The sequence below is a fragment of the Morus notabilis genome, unplaced genomic scaffold, assembly GCF_000414095.1.
Source record: "Morus notabilis unplaced genomic scaffold, ASM41409v2 Scaffold112, whole genome shotgun sequence".
NCBI lineage: Eukaryota > Viridiplantae > Streptophyta > Magnoliopsida > Rosales > Moraceae > Morus > Morus notabilis.
Window position 1 is genome coordinate 324,705 of NW_010367100.1, and position 25,625 is coordinate 350,329.

The 25,625-nt window shown below is 32.5% G+C and overlaps 1 protein-coding gene and 1 pseudogene across 1 annotated transcript; both read left to right on the forward strand.

Annotated features, from left to right (window-relative positions):
• The first annotated feature begins 791 nt into the window (after positions 1 to 791).
• Positions 792 to 5,299, forward strand: LOC21399844 (annotated as a pseudogene).
• A 15,879-nt stretch (positions 5,300 to 21,178) lies between these two features.
• LOC21399845 lies at positions 21,179 to 24,382 on the forward strand. The gene is made up of 2 exons (XM_010111888.2): positions 21,179 to 21,397; positions 21,981 to 24,382. Exon 2 carries the CDS (start codon positions 22,068 to 22,070, stop codon positions 23,844 to 23,846), a length of 1,779 nt encoding a protein of 592 aa, XP_010110190.1. The 5' UTR covers positions 21,179 to 21,397; positions 21,981 to 22,067; the 3' UTR covers positions 23,847 to 24,382.
• Positions 24,383 to 25,625: the final 1,243 nt, after the last annotated feature.

A 25,625-nucleotide genomic window follows, 5' to 3' on the forward strand; every position in this document is an offset into this window, starting at 1 on the left:
ATCAAGACTGTAACTGTCCCTGTCAAGCTTTGTAAGAGAGAGAGTACAAAATAATTCCACAACTCGAAGACTGGAATTGTCCCTGCCATATTGTCATTAATGCTCCTTTTAGCTGTAATTATATTGTGAATGAAAAAAAAGAGAATTAATTATCATAAATTTATTGTTAAAAAATTTAAAATCATAGCATTATGTTTTTTTAAAGTTAAACAAGTATTTCTAACTACCAAAAATAATTATATATATTTAAGTTTCATACCATGTCTATTTTGGTCATTTTACATACCCACAACAATTTCACCTCAAAATTTACCAAACGCTTTATACTGATTTTGGAACCAGCACAGCTACTATAATTACAATTTACCAAACACTCAACTGCTTCTTGTAACAGCTGCTTCTTCCTTCAGCACAGCTAAAAATAATTTTTCTAAAATCTCCAGTAATACCAAACTAAGCCAATAAGGTTTCATTTTAACTTCTTATATTGAAGTTTAGAGAGTTTCCTAGAATCAATTTTTTAACCGTTTGATTCAATTAAAATCATATTAAATCAAAATTTATATATAACAAACAGTTTTCATGCATTTCTAACCAACTAGCGAAGCTCCCTTAATTTTGTGGGATTTGTCTTATCTTTGCACCCCAACCTTGACTTGAATTAGCGTGACATTAACAAGTCTTTGATACTCTCCTTTCCTCTACTCTACTCTCTCTCTCTCTCTCTCTAATACCATCCTTCTTTCCTCTCTCTCTCTCTCTCTCTCTCTCTCTCTCTCTCTCTAATACCATCCTTCTTTCCTCTCTCTCTCTCTCTCTCTCTCTCTCTCATACCATCCTTCTTTCCTAATAGATACTAATCTTAACCACCAAGACAGAGAGACGGGAGCCGTGGCTCCTCTCTTCATGGAAGCATCTAATGGAACCGGAGTCCGCGACTCTCCGAAAGAGCTCGATGCCGGAGCTATGTTCGTTCTCAAATCAAAGGGTTAGTGTCTTCAGAATTATCAATTTACTAGTCTAACGCTTGAAATGTATAGGTAATTATATAAGTTTTTTTTTTTCTCTCAAGAACTTGCAAAGCAATACAACAAAAAGGCAATGCAAAGGAAGCTGGTCTTTTCTACTGTTATTTTGACTTTTCTTATTCACGGGCAGTAGATATTTTCTGTTTTGATCCACGTGTCACACCCTTCTACCTTTCCTTATTCTTCACGGACTTTAACTAATGTGTTCACCCTCGTTTCTCGGACCAGGATCTCCTTGTTATCCGTTAACATCGTATCAGAGTACAAAATCCTCAATTCAAACTCTTATAATTATATTTTCTAAAATTATATCTCATAATTGGGCATTTAATATATTTCGAACCTACTCACTGTGTATAGACATTGAGAAGAATCTCTCCTTTTGACCATTGCTTTTTAATTTTCTTGCTAATGGTTGTTTTGGAACTATAAAATCTATTTGAAGTCGTCTCTATTACTTTATAACCATTATGCGATGACATGAATTAAGAATTGATTTTTCTTTCTTTTTTTTTCCCCTAATTTTGAGATTAATTGTTAGGGTCTTGGCTGCACTGTGGGTACCACTTGACAACATCAATAGTGGCACCAGTGCTTCTGAGTCTTCCATTTGCCCTGGCATTGCTGGGTTGGGTTGGAGGAGTGATCTGCCTGGTTTTGGCAGGCTTGGTCACTTTCTATTCCTACAACCTCTTGTCATTGGTTCTGGAGCACCATGCGAAGCTTGGACGACGTCAGCTCCGGTTCCGAGACATGGCGTGAGATATTTTAGGTGAGTACGCAATCCTTAATTGATATATTTTAAAAAAAAAAAATTGACATGGTATCAGAGTATATGAAATTCTGAGTTCAAGTTGACTTCAAACAAAACAAGACTAAAAACAAAATGTCAATTTGATAATAATGAAGTATACCTAACTTTTTGGTAATATGTTGTTAGGATATGGGGCATTGATATTGTAAGCATTTCGGTCCCGTTCATTTTATTGATTCGAATTTAGAATTTGAGTTTTGTTACAGTAAAAACTCTCAGAAACAGTTACATCTAACTTTTTTGTTACAGTAAAAAGCTCTCACATAAAATCACATCTTAACTCGAATTAAAAACTCAAATCAACGAATTAAACGGGCATCTATGATGTTGATCATCATCAGGTCCAGGATGGGGCAAATATTTTGTGGGGCCACTGCAGTTATGGATATGCTTTGGGGCGGTTATTGCCTGCACTCTTCTTGGAGGGCAGAGTCTTAAGCTCAGTGTCTCATTATTGGAACATTTAGGGCAAATTTCTATTATATGTCTCCCAGTTGAAACAGAACAGAGTAATTTACATCACTTGTCATTTTTGGCAGTACATTTACTTGGTGGCAAATCCGGATGGAAAAATGAAGCTTTACCAATTTATTAGCATGTTCGGAGGCGTAGTTTTGGTTCTTGCACAAATGCCATCCTTTCACTCCCTAAGGCATATCAACCTTGTCTCTTTAATCCTTTGTCTTGCTTTCAGCGCTTGCGCTGCAGCTGGTTCCATATATATTGGTAAGAAACCGCGGTACTATTATTTTCAGGCTCGACAAAACTATATCTATATGGGTCTTTTCATGAATTAAATTTTTAAAAAAAGACCCTATATGGGTCTTTATGTAATTAATTTCAGTTAAAACTATCAATTTTGATTCACTAGGGTGATACTAGCACTTCTTTACCTATATTTAAGGCCGTGAATATTTGTTTATCTCACTTTGTCTCGTGACATTCACTTGATTCTAACATTTTTTAAATATGCAGTTATAACTATTTGGTTAATGAATTATATATTTTTTAGATAGGATCGATTTTAAAATGGATAAAATTACTTTAAAAAAAAAAAAAAGAGTAACAGTTTAGAAAAAAAGAAGTTCTAAAAAGAAGAAAAAGCGGGTTTGGAATAACAAGAATAATAATAATAATAATAATAATAATAAAACACATATGTTTTTTGAGATATTTTTTCAGATATACTTCTTTAAAGTTTCTTCCCATGAACAGGGCATTCCAAGGATGCACCAACAAGAGACTACTCCGTGACAGGAAGTGACGCGGATCGGGTTTTTGGGACCTTCAATGCTATTTCAATTATAGCCACAACTTACGCCAGCGGAATAATTCCTGAAATTCAAGTGATTCCTGAGCTACTCTTTTTTTTTTTTTTTTTTTTTTTAAATTTGCTAATTATCAGTTAATGATAATTACTATTGCTTTTTTTTTTTTTTTATAACAAAATTAAAGTGGAGCTTTCTAAATAACCTACTATCAATACGTGTTTCTAAATGTTAGAACGGATATGGCGGTTCAAAACAGAGTCTATTGGTAAGGTGTCTTTTCATACCTTATCGTAAATTTCTCAAATAACACTGGTTTGTAACTTTGCAGGCCACAATAGCACCGCCAGTGCAAGGGAAGATGTTGAAAGGGCTGTGCGTGTGTTATAGTGTAATAGCAACTACATATTTGAGCGTGGGAATATCTGGATATTGGGCGTTTGGTAATCAGGCCCAGGGAACACTTCTTTCAAACTTTATTGACGCCCAGAAGATCTCTTTGCTTCCCAGTTGGTTCGTTGTCATGATCAACATCTTTACTCTTACTCAAGTCTTGGCCGTGACTCTGGTAAAGCGCACTCTCACTACTCGTAGATGTGTTTCCTAAAATTTTCATGTCACGTGTCTCGATTGACTTAAAAACTTGTATGTAATGGCTCTCAACCTGACATGAATACAACTTGCACGTCACATGAATCGCCACCTCACTAACTAACCAACACCTTTATTATTGTTAGGTAAATATAATGTGCAACAACAGTACTCTTATTTCTTATATAAATTTTTCGTTCTTTTCAAGAAATACAAACTTTTTTTTTCAAGAAAAATGAATAATGTGGAAACGTTGTACAACTACAACTGTAACGACCCGCACCCTCACTTAGTATGATATTGTCCGCTTTGTACCTGAACCTTCACGGTTTTGCTTTTGGGTTTCACCTCAAAAGACCTCATACCATTGAGAGGTGGTGTCATTCCGTATAAATTAGAATCTATCTTTATCCCCAGACGATGTGGGACTGCACAACTTATCCTTTTTTAGTCTTGTGCCTCAAAAGATTGATGACTGTCACAACCACACATAAAATTATATAACATTTTTTTCGTCTAAAAATAGACAATTACAATATTAATGTCGACGAACTATGGCATTCTCTTTGGTAGACATTCAGAAAACAAAAGGCGCGTTTTTACTATATGGTTTCCAGCTAATTTCCTAGTTTAGACAAACACTTTAGTCTATGGTTTCAAAACTAAATTCTAGACGAGTGAACTATGAGAAGTGTATGCATCATGTGCTTTTGCCTTTTCCCTTCTTTTTAATCATACCAACAAAACATGTGATTATGTTTGTGTATGCAAGGTTTACTTGCAGCCGACGAACGAAGTGTTTGAAAACAACTTTGCAGACCCAAAGAAGGATCAATTCTCCGCGAGGAACGTCATTCCAAGGTTGATTTTTCGGTCACTTTCCGTCATCATAGCAACTCTTTTCGCCGCAATGCTGCCTTTCTTCGGAGATCTAATGGCGTTGTTCGGGGCATTCGGATGCATCCCTCTGGATTTCATCTTGCCCATGATTTTCTACAATGTGACTTTCATGCCCTCTAAGCGAGGCCTCATTTTTTGGGTGAACACACTCATAGCGGCAGCTTCTTTGGTGTTGGTTGGCATTGGGTCTATAGCGTCTGTGCGCCAAATAATTCTTGACGCCAAGGAGTATCGCTTGTTTGCCAATATGTGAACGCAGTTTGTTAGTTTCTAAAGATATTATAGTGTGCATGTAAGTGCATGCGGCATGCCCTTCTAACTAGGTCAGTAATGAAGTAAATTTTCTTATATATCCTTAGTCCTTACGTTTGTGCATATTATGTCATATGAATATCTACCTTTCTAATTATATATACATGTTTTACGTACATTCATAGGAGTGATCATCAATTGTAAATTTTATCCGCCTCCTTCCCGAGCTTAATCGAGAGCTTCAGTCTGTGCAGGAGGGTGTTGAAAACCGATGCTGGAATCTTGATCGTTCATGGTGGCCGGACGTGGATATATAATTTGGAAGTATTTAATGCCCTCCATTAATTGATTGTTAATGCCACATATGTAGTTTCTGTCTATTTGATACACGGAATTGGATGGAAGTGGTTGTTTAACCTATTTTACAAATTTATGGGCATTTTGAAACAAGATATATAATTTGGAAGTATTTAATGAAAATAATCTTTAAAATATGAAATGATATCATTTAAAAGGAAAAACAAATGACATTTTTCCTATTCGTACACGCTAGTAGTGGTATTTCTTTAATTGATTCTAAAGGCGAATAAAAATGAGAAAATATTTATTGTTACCAACTACGCGCTAATTCAAAAAGTGGAGATATTTTTTCTTTCTTTCTTTCTTTCTTTTCCTTCGAATTTTCATAACCTAGTTAGCCCATGCAAAAGTCAAGTATTCCATGACGACGTCAAAAGGTTAATAGACACCAAAAGCAATAATCCTTAATCTTTTGAGGAGAAATTCAGTACTGCCTCCAACTTTGAATAGGCAATAAATCTTTAATGTTGTTATCAGATGTATCTGCTTCATCGTCAAGTAAGTACTAGCTAATCAATTAATAATTTCAACCCATTGAATCTTTTACGTATCATGTATTAATTTTTGTCTTTATGAATCTCTTTTTATTCTAACCATTTGAAAGTATTTTGCCAAAGGAAGAATCTATAAAAACTCAGTCTTTCTAGTGAGAATCTATCGACTTATAGTTAAGGACGATGTCACATGGAAAAGTAAAGGGGACGAAAAAAGAATTATATGTAAAGTTAATTACATTAACTTTGCATATATAATTGTTGTAGTGCTATATATATATATATATATATATACACACGAAAGAAACGACCCCTTCAATATAATAAACAGGTATCAGAGAATGAAGATGTATTAATTAGTATGTATGTCACAGATTTAGCCTCACCCAAAGAGCTAATAAAAAAGGAGCCTCTACGAAAAGACTCCTAGCCAATACTGAATGAAATACTATAATATGTTGTAACCATAGAAGTAGCACTATATTAAGGGAGAAAGAGAGAAATAGGCCAAGATTTGAGATGAATTAAAATTAATAGGCCAATAGTTTACATAAGTTAATAAATAGGCCAAATTACTGTTTTCGTTCATAACTTGTCTGGTTATGAACCATAACTTGACAAGTTATTATCCATAATTCACGGTTTTTGTCCATAACTTGTCTGACTATGAACCATAACTTGACAAGTTTGTCCATAACTTATCTGATTATGAACCATAACTTAACAAGTTATGGCATATTAATTTCTATAACTAAAAATTGGCCTATATACTTTCTTAAGCTTTTCATATTGACATATTTTCTACTATTTCTCAATAATTAACTATATATCCACATAAAGTTAGAAATGGGAACTGCTCATGAATATTATCACGTGAAAATGGATCAAAATTCTAAGAACAAATCCAATGTGTGCAACATGGAAAATGGCATTCTCAAAGGCGGCACGCCTCCTCCAACAGAGGCCGATACCGGAGCCTTGTTTATACTCGAATCACGAGGTAATCGACGAGGAATTATTCAGTACACCGGGTGTACCACGTCATATTACTTATATGGTACATCCATCCAATGAAATTGTATCATTTGGACACTCATCCAATGAGATTGTATCAGTTTTTCACTTTTATTTTTCTCTTTCTTAATAAGTATCAATGCAAATACCTATTAGGAAAGAGAAAAATAAAAGTGAAAAGTTGACATAGACAAAATGTCTAAATGATATAATCTTATTAGACGGGTGTACCACATAAATAATATGACATGATACACTCGGTGTACTGAATAATTCCTCGTAATCGACTTTATGAGTGATTCATATGTCCCGGAATTATCAGTGATTGATTCAAGATTTGATTTGGTACATATTTAATTACATAATATTTAAAGGGTAAAGTCATCATTAATTTAACTAGTGAAAACTACAAAGTTAAGCAAGAGGAGTTATATTTTTGTACAGGATTAAATTAAGTTCATAGTTATAATGTTGAGAACATCCAAAATGCGTGACGAGCATTTTTAATGAATTTAAAATGCAACGCATATTAATGTTTTGTTTAGAACAGGGTCATGGTTACACTATCACTTGACGACATCAATCGTGTCGCCGGCTCCACTCTGTCTTCCCTCGGCTCTAGCCATGTTGGGATGGGTCGGAGGGATTCTTAGCATGACTCTAATTGACGACATCAATCGTGTCGCCAGCTCTACTCTGGCTTCCCTCGGCTCTAGCCATGTTGGGATGGGTCGGAGGGATTCTTAGCATAACTCTAATTGACGACATCAATTGTGTCGCCAGCTCTACTTTGACTTCCCTTGGCTCTAGCCATGTTGAGATGGGTCGGCGGGATTCTTAGCATGACTCTTGCCGGGCTGGTTTCCTTTTATGCTTACAACCTTTTGTCTATCGTTTTGGAGCACCACACACAGTTTGGAAGACCCCAGTTTCAATATAAGGACATGACTACTGATATTTTGGGTCTCTTTTTTTTTTTTTCATTTGTGTTTTCTTATGCTATAAATAAGATGACACATTTTCAATCCAAAAAAAAAAAAAAATTAATACATTTTCATTAGTTGATCAAGAGCCAAACCCCTCACTTGTAAAAATGATGACCCTCCCTTTAATTTTTTTATTTCCTATCTCTTTGAAAAATTGTACAGCAGTATACGTTATTTTGCCTTATCAGCGGTGACTCAGCCACATGGTACTAAGTGAGACACGTGCTCCACTTAAATTTTAAAATCTTGATTTTTTTAATTCTTTTAAAATTTTTTAGTTGTTCCTATTTTATAGTTAAAAACATAAGTGTACCTCACCAAAAATTAAATATATAATTTTAATCTTTAAAAAAGATTTTTTCTAATCTTTTTTTATAGTGTTCCTATTAAAAAATTTCTCCTTATTAAAATAAAATCTCTCTTGCTATGTATTATTATCTATATTAGAATTGTTTTTGTTTTCATGTGTATTTATATATGTACATTTGTTGGGATGACATTTTTATTTGCAGGTAATCCATTCCTAATAATTCAAATGGATATCAGGAATATTGTGTAAGAATAAAGCAAAGTATGGGGTTAAAATAACCCCGAGTTTACATAAAGCAAAGTATGGTAACAACCCCGAGCCAAGGTGGGAGAAGCTACCCGACCTGATTATATATTAATTGCTATAAATTTTTTTGATCAACTATCCAATTTATTACAATCTTTATATCAATATTTTAGGCTAAATTAATGATCCCATTAGTGAGTAAATATTAGAATAACCATTAAAATCACACGTTATATAAATAAATATATATATGTTGAAATATATGAAATCAAAAATGGAGGGGAAAAAAAAAAGAAAAAAGAAACTGGAAGCAAAGGGGAAACTACCCCAACCCTAATTATGTTCTACCAACTACAATACTTAAAAGGATCAAGTAACAAAGTTGGCATGGACGGAATTGACAAAGAAGAATAGTTCTTAGGGTTTTAATGTTTCTGGATTAAGTTTTAGAAATGTTTAGTTTCATATTGTTTGAGTTTGGGTTTAGTTTTGAGATTTTCGTTTCTTTTCATATGTATTAGTGACTATCTTGTTGAATCTTAGATTAATTTTTTTAATTCTTTCAACACTTAATGGATAAATGGATAGGATATAGAAATAGTCTCTTGAAAAAAAATTTCAATCCTAGTCCCACTTAAGATGGTAAAAATATTATTTATGTCATTACACTTAAAAATAAACTATTATTATTCAATTAATAAAGAGAAAATTAAAGGCCACAAGGGCATTCTATTTTTAGAATATTAGTATAAATAATAGGCCTTTACAAAACCATGGCAACCATGTACTTTTCTCATCAATTATGATTCTTTTTGTTATTACTAGATCTGGATCTGGTCAAGTTCTTAATCCCGCTTCAGTCCATGATATACTAGATTCATATGTGTTTTATCTCGTATCGGTTTTGACTCACTAAACCTTTATACCATGATTGTATATAAACTTAAGACCCCATTCGTTTCACTCATTTGAGTTAAGAATTTAAATTAAAAAGTAAATTCATGTGAGAGAAAATACTGTAGCATAAAAAGTTTTTGTAAAAGAAAATATTGTAATAAAAACTTGAATTAATAAAACAAACGAGGCCTAAAATTTAAAATCTTAGGCTTGAGCACATCTCGTGTACACATGCTTGGCACAATAGAACTATCATGCCGACTCATCAAGCCCTTCAACCTTTCCACAATTTTTTTTTTTTTGTCTTATAAAAATAAGTTTCGAACACTTTTCAAATAAAAAGACAATTCATACAAATTAAAAGAAATAGTAACATTTCAAAAGAAAATAATTATTTCATATTTGCTAGCAAAAAAAAAACGTGATACTATCATAAATCACAAACATGCATGTGCATAATAAAAAAGAACTAACATAAGGATAAATTAACACACAGCTAACATAATAATGTGTGTTTTATACGATATGTACTTTTTTAGTTATTAAAAAATACATGATATAAACATGAAAATTACAAAACATAAAAATAAAAAATAAAAAAACACTCGTCGTGTTGGCCCACCGCTTCCTATGGATCATGCATGATTGAATTGTGCCTCTGCGTCTGCTTGTCTTCGTCTCATCATGCAAAACTCACATACTTCAAACCATAAGTCCCATACGACCAAATATAACCTTGTGTTATGTCGTGACCATCGCACTCAACAACGACCCACTCCAATATTTGACATCTTTACAATTAGGGATTGAGCGAACTATTGACTGACTCCACTGATGATCAACTATATTTTAGTTTCAAAATTATGTTTCCCCCTTTTGGTGAAGATGTGATGTTTTGTCATGAGGGATAATTTTTCAATATTTAATGTTTTATCAATTAAAAAGGAGTTTCTATGATAGGATAAAAAAAAATAAACTATCGCAGTTTTCTATTTTCAGTCGTTAAATTTGAATAAGAAATTATGGCCGTGTTTGGAATTGATCCCGTTTTTATTTTTCACGTTTTTTGAGAAAAAAATGAAACGTTTTCAAAACGGCATTTGACGCAATAAAGATAAAAAACGGAAATGAAAACGATTTTTTGGTTTAGTGTAAAATAAGAGAGAAATAAAAAATGACTTTTAGTCGTTTTTCATTTTTTGTTTTCGTTTTCTCCTATCTCGCAGACGGTTGGGGGGGCAGTCTCAGAAGTTTGGAAATGAAAACAAGAAAAATGAAAACGGAAAAAATTTGTTTTCAGAAAGATGAGAAAAAAAGAGAAAATGAAAACGAGTGTTTTCAGTTTTGATTTTAGAAAATTTTACGCCAAACGCGTTTTCTGTACGCGTTTTTAATTTTTTTCTCGAAAATTGTAAAAAATGAAAACGAGACCGGAAACAAACAGGCCCAAATCATTTTCATTTTCATATAAAAAAATAAAATTACTTTGGAATGAGTTCCAAACACCCACAAAAAACTTCTTAAGATCCACTATAAGGAAAGTCGAGCAATTAATAGACACACAAACACCAAGTCTTTAGAATGGTGGCTTAGCATGATTGCATATACATTTGCAAGCAACAAATGACGTGCTAGAGAAGACTTGTGGGAACCCAAAACTATAAAAGTTGATCAATTTTGACTCAATAATGTTGTCCCACTTAATTGGGTACTTGAATTTCCAGTCAATATCGGTGATTGCAACGCTTCCATCTTTTCGGAGATTTCATTGGATTTTTCTATGCCTTCATGTGTAATTTCCCGGTTGATATTTATATATATATATATATATATATATATATATTCCAATGGTTTTTTGCATTATGACATTTAAACTCAAGTGCAGCGTAATCTTAGGGTTTCAATAATAAGGTATGGTACTTTCTACGATGGCCAACCAGGTGGGATAAAGTAAATTTGTAAACTAATTCCATAATTTTTAAAAATGAGAACATCTATACCTTTTTAAACTGAATATTTACACTTATTTTTTTTAGGATTCTTCGGTATAGTGTAAAGAAAATACTCTACTGATAAGTCTCTATTTTAAACTGTTGGATTTGTAGCAGGTTTATAATAGTTTTTTTTTTTTAATCAATAGAATATTTTCTTTTATAGCTATTATCTATTTCCTTCACTCACCCACTTATTTGGCAAGTTGCCATTGGTGATAAAGTCGGTAACTGCGCATGACTTATTCTCGACATGTTGGTAAAGTTGATTGGCGATTATGAGGCACCTTTAGGGGATTATCAGACTAACTCAGTAGGTTACCATCGGTCACCTACATAGAACTGGTGACCTCACAATTGAGAAAAACGTTGTGAACACAACGGTACCCTCTTTCCTGCAGCTTAGCTTGTTGGTGAGTGCAAACCAAAGAAATTTGATTTAGCAACAACTCCTTGGTTACACTAGATGCCGACTAGATCCGACATCAGAAACGGTGCAATCACACGGTGCAATCATGTATTCGCGAGGACGTCCGTTAACCTTGAACCGGATTCACGCTAGATTTGGCGGCCGGCAGCCAAGAAAAGTTGAATAGCCATGCTTGCCTTGGTTTACTTTGGCCTCACATCGACATGCTCGTGCCTCAACTTTGGCTACTGCTAGCAAGCTGGGAGGCACTAGCAATGTCGGCAACCTATGAGTCAAGGGAGAAGACGAGGGCGAATAAGGTTAAATTTTTTAATACGTATAGCGTTGATAATGAAAATTCGCCTAACAAGATTATCACTCGCGTTCACATCACCACAATCGAAATGTATATGAAACAAGGACTAAAAAGTGCAAAAATCAGAGAAAACGTGACAAACTTAGAGCGGCTCACTCTCAATATGACAGCTTAGTCCATTATATATTTAGGATTTTACTCTAAAGTTGAGTACACGGATGGCTTAAAATGCAAAATAGCGACAAGGGTTCCTAGTCGACGCAACCACTTTTATTATACACATTTAAGAGATAAATACACAACAAATAAATCTAAATGATATGACCATTCTTAGTTAGTAGTTATCCTTGTTTATTCTAATCTTGAAACGTATCCTTATTGAAAGGTATGTTTTTCAGTCAGTGTCACAAAAAGTGTTATAACATTGATGATAGATACGTGCAGATGGATATATTTTTTCGTTGATTCAACAGCAGCAAATTATAAGTACAGAAAGATCAACAGAAACATAAAAGACACAAGGAATTGATATCGCAGTTCGGTGCGTACACCTACATCTGCGGGGACAAGCCCAGACAGTGAACAATCCACTAAGATAAAGAGATTGCAAACACCAATCGGTCTTACACACTCAAAGACTACATCATTGATGTTGTCGCCGCTGTGTAGAATCTTCTTAGAGCCCTTGTCCAATGAGCACCACTCGTCTTTGAAAACTTTCTCCCAAAAGCAATACGTTCTTCTCCCAAAGAACCACCTTTTGTTTTGTTTTTTACTCAAAGAACATCAAAGCAACTTTTTTTTTCTGCAGATTATTTCACTCAAAAAGCACTACCACGTTCATGGCTGGAAACCAAATATATACACCCCAAATTGGTATATAGTCCCCATCTATTTCTTCCACTAAAATCACTCTAAATAAAGTAATTTCTCCTCCAAGGATTCTTCCTAACCAAAAGTCAACCAAATCAGCTCCATAAACTTATTTTCTTTTATTGGGGAAATCATCATCCCAAATCCAGTGTAAGTAGCCAAAAATAGAGTTTACATAATAGTCCACAATTTTACTGGTTTTATTTTTAAATTTACAACCTTTTGCCAACAAATTAACCAACTAATAGTCGTAACACTTATATTGTGGAGGAGTTTTCTCGAGAATATTTCTATATTTCTAGGTATTCCGATCTTCTTTATGGACACCTTTAAATCAAGTTGGCCACCGCCTTATTTTAGTAAGTCTAACAAGAGCGCCCAGCTACATATATCGCCGAGTAAAAAATAAGAGTGAAATATGACATAACCGAGAAGGTTAGCTTGGTGACCTATCAACATATAGGAATATTGAAGGACTACAAATTTCACACTTTCTCAAAGATTTCTTTTTCTAAGACAAATATGATGAACTCTCTAAATCAATGACTAATAGTTTTTCACTTTAGGATAATTTGATATTACAATATGTACACGTGTGCGTCATATGTATTTGTATAATTAATAGAGTTTTTTTTTTTTTTGTTTTTTGAAAGGGAGTATAATAAATAGAAGTTTGGATTGAGATTTTTGTCTAAATCTAATGTCGTAAATAGCGTCTTACCAACGACACTAAATCATGTTATTTAATAGGTTAAAACATTAAAATATGTAACAGTCAAGTTAAAAGGTATTTTAAAATTTTAAACAGCGTGTCATAATATAGTTGGTCAAACACCATTTTAAAACGTTAAAAATTAAATAGGTGATATTTGAATCATATTATTCTTCAAAGTATCTGTATATTAATATTGTGGCTTAAAGGGGAGAAATTTTCCGTCTTGATATGAAAAGGAAAGATGTCAAATGGGCTTGTTCACTTCGTTGATTCGAGTTTGTAATTTGAGTTGAGATGTGATTTTATGTGAGAGTTTTTTACTGTAGCAAAAATGTTAGATGTGATTGTTTCTGAAAATTTTTTACTGTAACAAAACTCAAATTCTAAACTCGAATCGGTGAAGTGAACGGAATGTTATCAAGTTTGACATTCTACGCCTGCACTAATTTAATTGATCCGTGAGAAATTCAAACTAACATTTTTTTAATGTTTTTATCCTCTCTAATTAAGATTTAGGAGTGGTCAAGAAGTATCCACAGAGAAAAACTTGTACCTTGAAAAGAGATCATGTTCAAGAACCGTCAACGCGCCATCATATCAAAAAGATATCTATGGAGAGATAAAATGCTATTTTCAGGGCGAGATGGATCAAATCTACCTAAATTATAAGAATTCTTAAATGATAATCCTAGTGTCCAACAAGCCTCGAGACATAAATTACAATTATTATTTTAAAAGTGACGAAGATTAAAGAGGAATATAAAATAATGACAATAATCATTTCCAACATAAGATTAATGGGGCACCATCACAATACACAATCAAATCCTTCAAAATTGCAATTTTTTTTTCTCTCTCTCTCTTTTGCTGAATTTTACCATCTAACTGACATCATTGATGTAAATATATCAAGGCTCCGTTTATTTCACTTATTTGAATTTAAAATTTGAGTTTTGTTGCAGTAAAAATCTCTCAAAAACAGTCACATCTAATCTTTTTACTACAGTAAAGTTCTCACATAAAATCATATCTCAACTCAAATTAAAAACTCGAATCAGCGAACTAAACGGGTTCCAAATATGATTTTTACAGTTGAATAATTTTGGGGACAATAATGACTTTTTGTTTTTGGTTGAATAATATAGGGAATAGTTAAGCCCTTTGTAGTGCAATTAACGTCATTTTACAAATTCTCATGCCTTCATCATTGCAAGTAGATTACACTCATCACATCATGGTTTGCACTACTTCAAAATAGAAGATGGAGGAATTTTGTAGAAGAGGAAAAATTATACTTTGGAGTACTGTACAGTTTTGAACTAACCGCAAGAGGACGTTTGGTTTATGTATTTAGAATTATGATTCAGAACTATTTTCGTTTTACGTGTGTTTTTTGTGAGAGAAAAATACTGTAGAGAATCATGAATCATGATTCAGAATCATGGATGAATATAGGAAACAAACGTCAATTCATTTAGTTATGCTGAAGTTTTGTGGATCCGAATTTTGCTGGGTCAGTTAAAGAGTTGTTTGTTACATGTATTTAAATTCAAACTATGTTTTTGTTGCAGTATTTTTCTTCACACAAAGAATTTAAATAAAAAAAATTTCGTCGGTTGTTCTCTCACAAAAAATTTAAATCAAAACTTAAATCATAATTTAAATACACTTTCTAAACGGGCAATTAATGTCTCCCTTCTAAAATGTCCAACTATTTTTGTAACAACATTAGAGCCACCTTGAATTAATTATCTGGTTCTTCATTCCAAAATAAAGACATATCCGTTGATCAACATTTTGTTCGTGATCTTCTGTATTATTCGAGTTAACTGATTGATGTATTAATAAAACCAGTATCATCTCAAACTGTCTATTGTTTTCGAACCAATATTAGAACAATAACTCCAATGAGAGAACTGTCTTGTAGCGGCATGTAACAATTATTACGATCTTCCATCTCAGGGAAAAAGAAAATTTTAATTTCATGGCATCGATTTTTATTTTGTAATCTCTTCAATTCAATTTTGTAATTAATTGGAGGTCTACGTATCAAGGCTCTATTTTGTTTCTTGTATAAAGTGTTTGATTTTTGAAATCGGATTCTGCAGCTCTTGTGTGTTATATAGGTCTCGTTCATTTTACCGATTTGAGTTTTCAATTTTAAATTTTGACAGTTAAAAACTCTCATAAAATGTCACATCTTAACTCGAATTGAAAATTTAAATCCGCAAAGCGAACGGAATCTAAATCTTGTTGTAATCTTTAAGCAAAATAATGAAGCAAATTCTTCAGAGGGTACTTGACACAAATGCTAGTTGATTGGTAACAGATTGAAAATATCTTTTTGGTGGAGAGAGAGTCGTATAAGCTAAAGGTTTGTTGGTCTAAACGCACAAAAAAGGACGGTTGGAGAAGATTCAGATTTATGGGTGTGAACTGTGAAGACATCTACAATGGGATCAAGGACAAAAATATATGTTTTTTGAAAATTTTTTATCTTTTTTTGGCTGTGAAATACCTCCTCTAGAGTATTTTACTATACCATTTTAAACCCCAGAATTCCAACTATGTCGTTGTAATTTTACGTAAATACATTAAAAAAAAACAAAAAAAAACCAGACATGATGCCCTCAAGAATGTGGAATCTATTCAAATTTTTCTGAACATTTAGGTCCCGTTCATTTCATTCATTTTATGATTCAAATTTAAAATTTGAGTTTTGTTACAGTAAAAAACTCTAAAAAATAATCACATCTAACTTTTTTATTACAGTAAAAAATTTTCATATAAAATCACATATCAACTCAAATTAAAAATTTAAATCAACGAATTAAACGAGTTCTTAAAATTTTATGGAGAATGGATTGAAATGTTTTCAGAAATATTCGGGATCAAAGTAAGATGAGAACTACTTTTAAAAATATGATTAATAGAAATAGAGTGACTGATGATCTACCCTTCAAAAAAATCACGTTTGCTTTTAAGAATTTGACTTTTTTTTAATGTTTTAGAATGTCTAAGAAATTTATTTTTAGGTCCCGTTCATTTCACGATTTAAGTTTAAAATTTGAGTTTTGTTACAATAAAAAATTCTAAAAAATAATTAAATTTAATTTTTTATTACAATAAAAAATTCTCATATAAAATTACATCTTAATTCAAATTAAAAATTTAAATCAACAAATTAAACGAGTTCTTAAAATTTTCTGAGAATGGATTGAAATGTTTTCAGAAATATATCGAGATCAAAGTAAGATGAGAACTACTTTTAAAAATATGATTAATAGAAATAGAGTGACTGATGATCTACCCTTCAAAAAAAATCACGATTGCTTTTAAGAATTTGACTTTTTTTTTAATGTTTTAGAATGTCTAAGAAATTTATTTTTAGGTTTAGTTCATTTCACGATTTAAATTTAAAATTTGAGTTTTGTTACAGTAAAAAACTCTAAAAAATAATTAAATTTAATTTTTTATTACAGTAAAAAAATTCTCATATAAAATTACATCTCAATTTAAATTAAAAATTTAAATTAACAAATTAAACGAGTTCTTAAAATTTTCTGGAGAATGGATTGAAATGTTTTCAGAAATATATCGAGATCAAAGTAAGATGAGAACTACTTTTAAAAATATGATTAATAGAAATAGAGTGACTGATGATCTACCCTTAAAAAAAATCACGTTTGCTTTTAAGAATTTGACTTTTTTTTAATGTTTTAGAATGTCTAAGAATGCGTTTAGTTAGTAGATTCGTATCCTAATTTAAATCATAATTTATGATTTATTATAATATTTTTTCTTATAAAAAATATACATAAATAAATAATAATTATGAATAATAATTTTAAATATATGAACCAAACATCTCATAAAAAACTTATTTTTATTACAGGCAGATAGATTTTAATGGCTCCACACTCTTTTTTTTTTATATACTACTGAGGATAGAATTTAAATTAGTTAAAAATATAAAAATAAAAACAAAACCATTAGATAATGCCGAGGACTAGATTGAAAAGGATACGTGCGCCGACTGTAAACTAAACATGACATGTAATGATGTAAAGTAGAAATTTGTATCAGCCAGCAGTCTGCAGTTGATTTGTCTAGATGAATCCAATCTCTCTTCGTTCTTTATGACAGAATACGACATATAATTTAAAATATAATATTATTTTGTAGGTCGTAATCCCCGTGGCAAAAACAACTTATTAACTAAAATTATTAAATGATAAAACTATTTTAGTACCTCTCTTATGACGAAACATTTCACTAGTGTCCTAATATTTTTAATAATTTTAAAAATGACACCTTAATTGATAGATTTAGAATTATGATTCAGAATTATTTTTGATTTACATGCGTTTTTTTATGAGAAAAAATATTGTAACGAACCACAAACCATGATTCGAATCATGACATGAATCTAACAACCAAATAACCTAACATTTTTTTAATACCCTAAACTAATAATTAAGATATAAAATATTTATTTTATGATTCTCACTAATTAAGAACAAATTAATATTTTTCTAAACAATTCAAAAAATACTTTAAAATATTTAAAAAGTAAAAAATTAGAATAAGTAAAATGTTTTTTGAAGTTATTAGTTTCTATTTGATTAATGAAAATGACAGTTTAGATGTTGTATGTTTTAAAAATTAATATAAGAATACTGAAATAATATTTTTTTAAATGTGAAAGTACTGTTTAAATTTTATTAAAAACACAGAGTACTAACAAGAGGTTTTATTATTATAAAAATATTAGGGTACTGACTTTTAGATGTTTTATGATTTTATAAAAATATTAGGTGCTTTAAAAAAAATATTAAGCAGTTTACAGTTAGACATTCCCTATTAAAAGAATTATTTAGACTAAAAAGTAAAGAGAAGGATTAAAAATATTGTTACCGATAAAAAATAATGAGCATATGTGTTTTAATCGTTGAATTAAGCAATCTAATCTGAAATAAGAACAGTTTTGAGTTTATTTTTAACGGGATTGAGCACATTTATATTATGTGTTTGTATCTATCCCTCGATGTTTAAGAAGAACTAACTTTTTTTTTCATCAAAAAAGAACAACTACTCTTTTTATTATTTTTTAATGAAAGGAACACATTACATTGGTGGCATGTTTACTAATCCGTAATCGGAGTGGACATGAATTGAAGTGGACAAGATTCGAAGCAGACATGGATCGGAGTTAGAATAAGTTGTTTACTTTCTAGGTTTCAGAGTTAGAATCAGTCTTAATCTCATTCATGCATTTATTTACACCCATAATCAGAATAAACTGTTATAAATTTACATACATACCCTTTTAGTAGATTTTTGTGTGTTGAACTTTAAAAAAAATTGTATATTATGCTAACTATATTAAATTAGGATAACTAATTAATAATTATATTTTTTTAGTCACACCTAATTAATCATGTAAATTATTTTTTCTCAACAACTTTTGAAATAATTTAAAGAAACAAAATATAATGATAAAATAAAATAAAAACAAATGATTAATCATGTATATATATATATTGAAATAAAATAAAAGGTATTAATGGTTAAAAAAATATATATATATATATATATATATATGGTTAAAAAGGTAGTATTCAGTTAATTTTTTTAACAAAAAAAGACTTCGATAATTAATTGATTTTTCTTTATCAAGAAATAAAATCAACCCTCTGTCTTTAATTAATTATCTTTCTTTCACCAAAAAAAAAAAAAAACTCTCTCTACTCTGACTTATATTTCTATTTCTCTCTTTCTAGTATTTTCTTCTCATTCCTCTATTCAATTTCACTCTCTCCTTTGTCAATCTAAATAGTTGACTTTTTATTTATTTATTGTTTTTTGAAAGGACTCCGATACTTAATTGTCACTCTACAAGCAACATGAATAGACTTTCTCATAAAAAAAAAGAAATAAAAAAAGAGGTACAGACCTGTATTTTTGCAACAAGGTATTGTGATTAGCAAAAGGAAATAAAATAAAATTAATTAAATTAAAACAGAGCATAGTGTATATCAGTTACCATGAAAGCAAAAACGAAAATTAAAAATACAAACTACTGATCAAAGCATATTATTTCAATTGGTCTTGAAATGTCTTTAGGATTAGCAGCTTGGCCGTTGAGAGCATAGAGAGAGATTTTTTTTAATTTTTTACTTTTTACTTTTTATTCACAAATTTGTTAGTAGAATTAAGGGTAAAATCGTAATTCACATTTACTATCAGGATTGAGAGTGTCAATCCGATGGGGGTGGGGGGAGTGCCAATCGATGGGGGGTGGGGAGAGTGCCAATCTCATTCCTCAACCTCAAATTGGTGTAGGACCCACACATTTATACTATCCATTTCAAGATAAAAATGGATAAGTAAACATGAGATTAATTTCGATTCTCAATTCCTATTTTCCACTCTTGATAAGTAAACATGCCATGAAAAAAGAAAAAGAATGCACATAAGCACTTGCCAAACAAAAGTTGCATATTGCAATATTTTTTTGGATCCTCGAGTCTTCATTTGGTGGCTTTTATTTACCGTGTGTTTCACGTGTGCATTGTTTTAGAAAGTACGGTTTGACCCGACCCGAATACGTTGGCGTCTGATGGCTGATGAGGATTAAATGCGTAAAACGACAAGTTTCCGCGTGGTCGCCATAAATGATTGCGACGGATCTTTTCCATTTCTTATTTTTGCAATTGAGTGCTCAACCTTGGGTTTTATTGTTATGTTCACATTTCAAATCATAGTCTAAAATGAGAAAATATTTAGCAAAGAGAGAGAAATTTTTTTTTTCAAAGTTGTTGCAAATTCCAATTATTTTTCATTATCGTAATGTAGAGCATGACGGGGTATTGGTTAGCATGCTAGTGGGGTGCTTGTTCATTGAGAATATTTGGACTAGATTTGAAGGGAAAAAAAATACATATCCTAATATACTATTTATTAGATTAAAAAAAAACAAAATTTGACAACAACTAATGATTTTTTTTTTCTCTAGATGGGATTGGCGTAGAAAAAAAATTGTTGCAACCATCTTTCCAAAAATTAGTGGGCCAAAGATATTTATTTAAAAGTTAGAATAACGTATACCATTTGTTACGAAATCTTTACCGTATATCAAAATATGTTGGGTATATATGTTCGAATATTATAAGATGTTTGGTTCATGAATTAGAATCATGTGATTAAAATTATTTTTAATTTATATGTATTTTTTATGAGAGAAAATGCTGTAAAAAATTATAAATTATAATTCAAATCATTGTTTAAATTCTCCCACTAAACATATTCTTAATCTATTTTTGCATGTTTCTTTCGCCGATAAAAAAAAAAGGAAAAAGATATTAGATCCATGTCTTTTGAGAGTCAACAAAGGTAATACAAAAGCAACTTTCTTTGAGGGGTATAATCTTTTAGTTATTATTATTATTTTTTTAAAAAGTTCAGTGAATTTAGGTCATATAACCAGCAAAAAAGCCAAAACAAGAAAAATAAAACAAACGATAAAATAAAAGGCTTGAGAAAAGAGAGAAAAGTCTTTCACGAAAAGGAAAGAGTTCAAGGAGGGGAAGAAAAGTGCAAGAGGACAAAGATGGCAAAAGGACTTAGCCAGAGGGACAGTTGGCCAATATAAGAAAATCAAAGGACGAAAAATGCAAAAAAAAAAGTAGACATTTAAATCACTTGTGTCAAATCTTCTTTTAATTTCACTCGCTTTTCAGCTCATTCATTCTACTATTTTCTTCTGCAAGTCCTCTTTTCTCCATGTGGCCCAAGTTACCACTGAAACTTCCCAGCTATTTCCTCTCTCTCTCTCTCTCTCTCTCTCTCTCCCTTACTTTCTCTCTCTAACTTCCCATTTTCCATTTTCGTGCTAGGAAGATACCTGAGGTAGTTGCGCTTCGCTTGATCGGTGAGTCTTCTAATTGTTTCGATTATTTTCTCGTTATTCTTTACCAATTTTGTTTGCGTTTATTTTCTTTTCGTGATTTTTTTTTCGGTAATTTTCCGGGAAAATTTTGCGCATGATTGGAAGGAATAACCTGTTGTATGAATGTAGGTTTGAGATTTTTAGTTTGTCAAGTTGTCTGATTCTGATGTAGTGTTAAGCGATTTAGGAAATTAGACCGATTTGTATGAGGGGAATTTTAGGTTTTTAAGTTTTTTTTTCCCCTCATATTCGTTTATGGTTTCAGCATATTTTGTTGTGAATTATTTGCCGTTAGATGCGTATTCTTCTGAATTTAGTTCTCAGTTTCCTGTCTGAGAAGAAAATCTGTTGTTTTTTCAGTCAAAAAGAAAGAGAAAGACGAAGGAAACTTAAAATTTGAATTCAGTTTAATTTCTAGAAGTAGGTTGGGATATTCTGCATTATAATTTCTGACTTCTTAATGCAGGAATGGAAAAATGATCCGAATTAAACTCTTCTTAGTTTTCCATTTGTTAACTTAGCTATCTTCTGGGATTGTATTGGTAACTAATTGTTCATTCTGCAGGTGCCTTTTTCAGTCTTTTTTGTCGGCTGAAATCTTAGTTTATCTTTGACGATGAGTGTTGCTTAGAGATCATATTAGTAAGAAGAGATGGTTGCGGAGTCGTGGTTTCGCAGCCTTTGGAAGACTCACAAAAAGCATGAGGCTGCTTTTGAAAAAGCGGTTATTGGAGTTTTGGCGTTTGAAGTTGCAAGTTTGATGTCCAAGCTGAACCATTTATGGCACTCCCTGACCGAAAAGCAGGTTTCTAGGTTAAGAGAAGAGATTGCAAACTCGGTTGGTATAAAGAAACTGGTGTCGGATGACGATGAGTACATCGGGAGATTAATATGTGCTGAATTGATTGATAACACATTCCATGTGGTAAACTCTGTGGCCAGACTTGGACAGAAATGCACTGATCCCACTTTGAAGAGTTTTGAGCAAGCTTTCAACGAATGGATGAAATTTGGTGTTGATCCGAATGGTTGGGTGTTTACATGGAAGAAAATGGAAAAGAAAGCTAAAAAGATGGAAAAATTTATTGCACTGAATTCAAATTTGTATCAGGAGATGGAAGTGCTTGCAGATCTTGAGCAGACCTTGAGGAGAATGAAGGGTAATGATGACCACGATGTAGCCAGTTTTCTCGAGTTTCAGAAGAAGGTCACATGGAAGCAGCACGAGGTGAAGAATTTGAAAGATATCTCACTGTGGAACAGGACTTACGACTACACAGTTCTTCTCTTGGCACGTTCTCTCTTTACGATATTCAGTAGGGTCAACCATGTCTTTGGAGTTCCACAAAATATTGGCGAATACGAAGATTCTAGGGTTATAGACTCAGATCATATTTATCGAAGCCAGTCAGTTTCTGCACTTCTGCGATCTTCACGTCATCAATCTGAGAAGGGTCTTCCTAGATTTGCATCTGGTCCCCTTGGGAAGTTTGCGGCTAAATCAGGGCCGATTTCAAAACCAAACAAAACCAATAATTTCTATTCTGGGCCTCTGAGTGTTGGTGCCTCAAGTACGAAATCGGGTCCTGTTTCCGGGAAAAATAGAAATGTTTTTAATTCAGGTCCACTTGGAAAGTCAATGAATAAATACACCAAGAAGATGTGGCAGTCTCATGACCGCTCACAGTCCAAGAAATCACACATGAAATCTAATAGAATGACTCAAGTGGGACCTTTTAAAGGTTGCATGATGGCTGGAATCAGTTCTCCTATGACCGATTGTCATTTGAGTTCAAATGGAGTTCATTCAAGAATTCTCAATGGAGTCATCGATGCCAACGCAGACCCACTTATGCCTGGCAACGTCGTGCATCTTAATCCATCAAGTTCTATTTTCAAGGGTAAGCTGTTGGTTGCGCCACCTGAGACCCTTGGTGCCGCTGCTTTGGCACTTCACTATGCAAATGTTGTTGTTGTCATTGAGAAGCTAGCAGCTTCACCTCACTTGATTGGACTTGATGCGAGAGATGACCTGTACAATATGCTGCCTTCAAGTGTGAGAAGTGCCCTTAAGGCAAAGCTAAAGCCGTACAGCAAGAGCTTGGCCTCAGCAAGTTATGATACTGTTCTTGCAAGAGAGTGGAATGAGGCAATGGCGGCAATATTAGAATGGTTGGCGCCTCTTGCTCATAATACGATAAGATGGCAATCTGAGCGGAGTTTTGAACAGCAGAACATGGTTTCAAGAGCAAATGTGCTGCTCGTGCAAACCCTTTACTTCGCAAATCAAGAGAAAACAGAAGCAACGATTACCGAGCTTCTCATTGGTCTGAATTACATCTGGAGATTTGGTAGAGAAATCAATGCTAAGGCTCTGTTAGAGTGTGCAAGCAGTAGGATATATGATGAGTACTTGGATCTGGATGGATGATGTTACTTTTTGCTTATGGTAATTACCACGTGAGTTCTGATATTGAGACTGGCTACAGTTGTGTTGGGAAACAGCCCTGCTATTTTGCTAGTCCATGACCTTTTCAATCCTACCCGACGATATCAATGGTTGCTCGGTAGTGAAGAGAAGAAAACAGTCTACTCAGGGCACTACGCATTCTTGATGACAAAAAAGGTATTGGTTTAGCTGCTAATTCTTTTCTTTCTAGTGAGAATTTCTAGCCACCGGACCTACTCTCCTTCATAAAATCCTTGTTTGCCTTTTCAAGTTAAGCCGTTGCACCCAGAGGGGTTATTATTAGCTATACTCTTGTGTAGTTGTTGTAAAGTTACTATATGAAAGTACTATTTATATTCATAGATAGAAGACCTGTAGAGGGTCGCACATCTTTCTTTCTGGGTAGCTGTCTGTAACTTTATTCTTGGTGAGCTTTATGCCGTGTTGTAACTGAAGCGTATATGTTTCTATACTTATATCCGATTCAAGATTCCGCCCATATGGGCTTACCTGGTGCATTAGCAGTTCAATTATGAGCATCGCGCCGTTAGCATTGTCCAACAACAGATATTTGAACATGTTCTCTTGTTTTGTGGTGTTTTTTGTTTTTGCCTTTTTTTTTTCCCCTTTCATATGTCGTGCTTCATCATATTGCAAAATGTTCTTACAAACTCCTATAGTTGGCAAGATACGTATTGTTTATTCGTTTATTTATGGTGTGCATGAGGATATTTTTCATCGTTAATGTGTAGTATAGTCGGGTTCCTTTGCCCAAACTAGCTAAACAGATGTTCAAACAGTTCTTTTATTGTGATGCTAGCCTTCTCTTGTAGCTCATGCACTGTTTCTGTTCCCTTTCCTTCTTACGAGGCTCTTTAGGGTTCAAATCTTATGGGAGATTTCAGTTCATTTGGTCCAAAAAACTATCATGTGGCCGCATATTAGTGCTGCAGGATTCTATATGGTCTCTCTTGTTTTTCCGTTTTTGTGTTTGTGTTTGTTTTTGTTTTTGTTGTTTTTTGTTTTGTTTACTCTGGGTTAGCGGGATTTAAGCATAGAGATTTCTACGGTAGGAAATGAAGTAGAACTTTGTTTTAAACAATTGGATTTGAATCCGACTTTGTCAACTTTGCATGAGTTTTTTTTTTTTTTTTTTTTTTTTTTTTTTTTTTTTTTTTTTTTTTTTTTATGAGATTTTACTTGAGGCTAGCTTAACTAGTTGAGTGCATGCTTGTGTGATCCTAAATTTAAATTCTGGTGGTTTCACTTCTTCTTAATATATGGGTGCTATATTGTATAATTCGATTTTGACCCGGATCTAAATTCAAAGAAAGCTCCTTCAAAAATATTAGAGGTGGCGTAGAATTTTCATCTGCTTAAGCCTAAGCATGCAACCGTGGAAATTTATACTACAATGTGAAATTTGATTCACGGTTTCCCTCGTACTACGTTATGCAATTGTGGTGGCTGTGATGCAATATTTTTCTAGAGGACTTGAAAATGTGAATGTGATAAGACTTGAAAATCCATAGAGCCAAGCAGGAAAAACGCTAACATGATTTTTTTTTCACTATCTTTGTTATTTTATGCATTCATTGTTTGACATGTAAATTTTATTATCTCATTTTTTGTTTACATAATAATATATCATGTTAGTATAGTTCACGTGTCAAACAACAATGAGAGTGATAAAAAAGTGATACTAGCATTTCTTAATCAAGTATATTCCAGCTGTAAAAGGTTGGGAGACTTTAAAAGTTC

What these genes read in the sequence shown, in the direction of transcription:
- LOC21399845 (XM_010111888.2), top strand. Translation starts at nt 22,068, where the DNA reads ATGGTTGCGGAGTCGTGGTTTCGCAGCCTTTGGAAGACTCACAAAAAG.